Raw genomic sequence first — 3,268 nt, 5'->3', positions numbered from 1 at the left:
CAGCAAATATTCCTTGAGAAGCTCTAAAATGTTAGGCACCTATGTACCATGGTGCCATGGAAACTATGGTGGTGAGGGGAGAGAAAATGAGGGCAAGGAGATCTAAAGCACACTAGGAGGATCTACCAAGTAGCTGAGGAACATGAGGAAGGCTTAACCAGTTATTTAGTGTAAAGGAGATGTAGTGAGAAAAGAGGAAAGGCAGAGTTCAGATTATGAATGGCTCTTTGTGTGAGGCTTAGGATTTGATTTTATTCTAGAGAATCGCTGGAAATTGTAGCACAAGCATGAAATGAACTGATCTGAATTTTTGGGAAAAATACAGAAGTAGTCTGGTGGATGAATGAGGTGGATCTGAGAACAAAAAAAGAAAAGACAAATCAGTTAAGAATCAGCCACAGTTTTTTAGTGAGATATCAGGCTCAAGCTAAGGTGGCGTTCATGAGAATGACTAGGAAGAAATAGAGTTGAAAATTATATGGAACAGTGATTTTCAAATCCAAACTGTCTACACTCATTACTAATATTATTGACCAGATGTCTCAGTTAGGATTCAGTCAGAGAAACAAAACCACTTTTTGGGATACAAGGGATTTATTATGGGAATTAGCTTTGATAAAATCCTGGAAGCTGGTTAGACAGTGTGACTGGTCCAGTAACACATTGGCTATATGAATATGAATCATAAGACTGAGTTGTTAATTAGTGATAGTTTGAAATAAGCATAAAGGGGGTGGTGATTACAGCCATGAAGGCTGATGAGAATACATAAGATAAAATGATACACAATATGTTACAATAACGAAGCTCAGGGACCAATTTAAAACAAACATATTCAGTATTTTTCTGTTGTTTTTAAAAGAACATTTCTACAAATATAGAGTTGTTGTTAAGATATAAAATATTTTAATTTGAATTTAATACTTAAGGATTTCGCAGAGGTGACATTTTCTAATGAATTTGACATATAGCACTTGTGAAACAAAAATTAAAATGTAACGTAAAATCCTAAGAAACAGCACTTTGTGTGCTTTAGAAATATTTCTTATGGGAAATGTTGCACTTTTAAAATGAGATAATTTTCCTACGAAAGAAAATATTTAAAAATGCAATTATATTTTTCTTCTCATTCTCATTCTCTTTTCTCTTTTCTTTTTGCCTGATAATTCTTTATTAATTTAAATATAACTGACTACAGCAATAGTTCTATAACATGACGCAAATTAAAGATCAAAGTCTATGCATATTGTATCAGAGACTTGGCTTGAAAAATCAAAAATGACTAAGTATATTCACAAGGGTAAACCATGCTGTATGGCAATTCTAGGTGATGAAGAAAAATAGGAAAGAACAAAGATCTTCAAGAGTCTTCTAAGACAAACCTCAAGAACACCACTGAAACTATTTTCTGGAGTTCTGTGTAAGAATTCATTTCAAAATAACTTAAGATTTTTATCTTAGGAGTCCGTGGGATCCTCAGCTGGAGAGGGAGGTGGGGCAGGAGGTACTCTGAGGTGGGTCCTGTGAGGGGGAGGGGCTTGTTCCCAATCCAAGTGGGAGAGCTTCTTAGCTTCATCACTTTTCTGGGTGATTATCTCTTTTCTGGTGGTCATGATGACTCTGCGCCTGGTCACCTTGGAGGTCAAGTCCTTGTAGGGGAGATTAATGGTGTTGTCCACAGGGCTTTTCTGAGCCATGGCTTTGCACTCAGGGGATTTAAGGAATTTAGGGTTACTGCAGCTTTTAATCCCAGGTCAGCTTTTACGTGTCAACTCATGGATTTGCTAAAAAACGTCCTCATGACATACTCTGTACCCACATACCAGCTACTCCACCTTTTTGGAAAGAGAAAAGGCCAAACAAGAACTATCTTTTCTCTTAATGTTTTATTGTGACTTTTCATATTATGTTTCTGTTTAAAGTTTGTCTTTTGCTTGTGCCAAATTTTTTTGAAAACATCATTTTCATTATCAAGGAGTTAACTTTCTGATTTTATGAAGATCAGTATTTGCTTTGGCTTGCCCAGTTCTATACAGATATTTAATTTAATCAACTAAATATATGGTCTTCATTTTTTTATTTGGAAAATTTGCAGAACTTGAAGAACTGCTATACAAAAAAGAATGTAGCCCTTAATACATGCTAAGAATAATAATTAATAGAATTTTAAACATGTACATTGTATATACAGCTGCCTGGATTAGACTGCAGTAAATCCCTATGGTGACTATATTTAATTTATTTTGATTATATATATGTATGTGCATGTGTGTGTGTTTGTATATATATATATGAGTGTATGTGTGTGTATGTGAATGTGTGTGTATTTAGAGAGAGATTTAACTCAATTATTCTTAAGGCCAATTTTAAAAGTAAGAAACTGGATTTTATTTTGCGTAAACTATTATCCCTTGTTGATGGACATATACAATCAATTTAATACAATCAGAAAATTTAAAAGTTATAGAACTTTAAAAGTTACAGAACAATTAGGATCACATGAAAATCTAAAAGACAGGCTGGTATTTTGAGTAGAATCAAATGCTAAAAGTTACTATTTCTATATATAAACTTTTGACTGACCTTTGTTATACCTATAATTTTGGTGAAGAAATACTGAATAAGTTCCAAGAGAAACTATTCAACAGTAAGGAGGCTTAATGCTGACCTAAAATAATATTTTATTTCCAAGGTTAAAATAGGGGTAGAATGTCTTCAGTGGTGGACTTTCTTAGGCAAAGGTGCTGATGTTAGTAACTATTAGCATTATTCAGTAGTTTCAAACTGTAATTGTTACAGGACTGCATTTTATAACATTGCATTTATTTGTTAGGTGTGATGTTTTAAAGAATAACAATATCTAAAGGCCAAGTTATTTGGGGGATGAATAAGCCCTTTCAGCATAAAGTCACCATAGAAAATATTTTTCTTTCTCCATATTTACATTTGATTACTTGAAACCCTGAAATTATATAATGGCTTTGGAATTTTATGGAGAATATTAGTGGCTGAATCTGCAATAGCTTAGGAAAATTAGGAATATTTATTGTTAGTTTCATAAATTTTTAAAGAAACAAATACTACTTTTTCATGCATTAATTATTGTCTAAATTTTAATTTTTTTAGCCAATATCTGTAACAAGAAAAAGCATTTTTTTCAAAAATGATGCTGCATTTTCATATTTTAGATGGAGAACCTAGATTATATTTTTTCTTATAAATAATATAGTCTTTAGCTAATATCTAAAGCAATAAAATGATGTTTCTC

General features: G+C 32.6%; 1 protein-coding gene across 1 annotated transcript; it reads right to left on the bottom strand.

Moving 5' to 3' along the window:
- Positions 1-1,157: 1,157 nt before the first annotated feature.
- LOC135268304 (myocilin opposite strand protein-like) lies at positions 1,158-1,739 on the bottom strand. Its single transcript, XM_064360412.1, has one exon. The coding sequence runs from the start codon at positions 1,695-1,697 to the stop codon at positions 1,458-1,460; it is 240 nt and encodes a 79-aa protein (XP_064216482.1). The 5' UTR covers positions 1,698-1,739; the 3' UTR covers positions 1,158-1,457.
- Positions 1,740-3,268: the final 1,529 nt, after the last annotated feature.

The sequence above is a fragment of the Aotus nancymaae genome, unplaced genomic scaffold, assembly GCF_030222135.1.
Source record: "Aotus nancymaae isolate 86718 unplaced genomic scaffold, 86718_ANA_hifiasm-v0.15.2.pri h1tg000040l, whole genome shotgun sequence".
Taxonomy (NCBI): domain Eukaryota; kingdom Metazoa; phylum Chordata; class Mammalia; order Primates; family Aotidae; genus Aotus; species Aotus nancymaae.
Note: the sequence above shows the minus strand (reverse complement) of the source record. Positions and strands in the feature narration are given on the sequence as shown.

Excerpts from the sequence above, each read along its gene's own strand:
- LOC135268304 (XM_064360412.1), bottom strand. The coding sequence starts at position 1,697 with ATGGCTCAGAAAAGCCCTGTGGACAACACCATTAATCTCCCCTACAAG.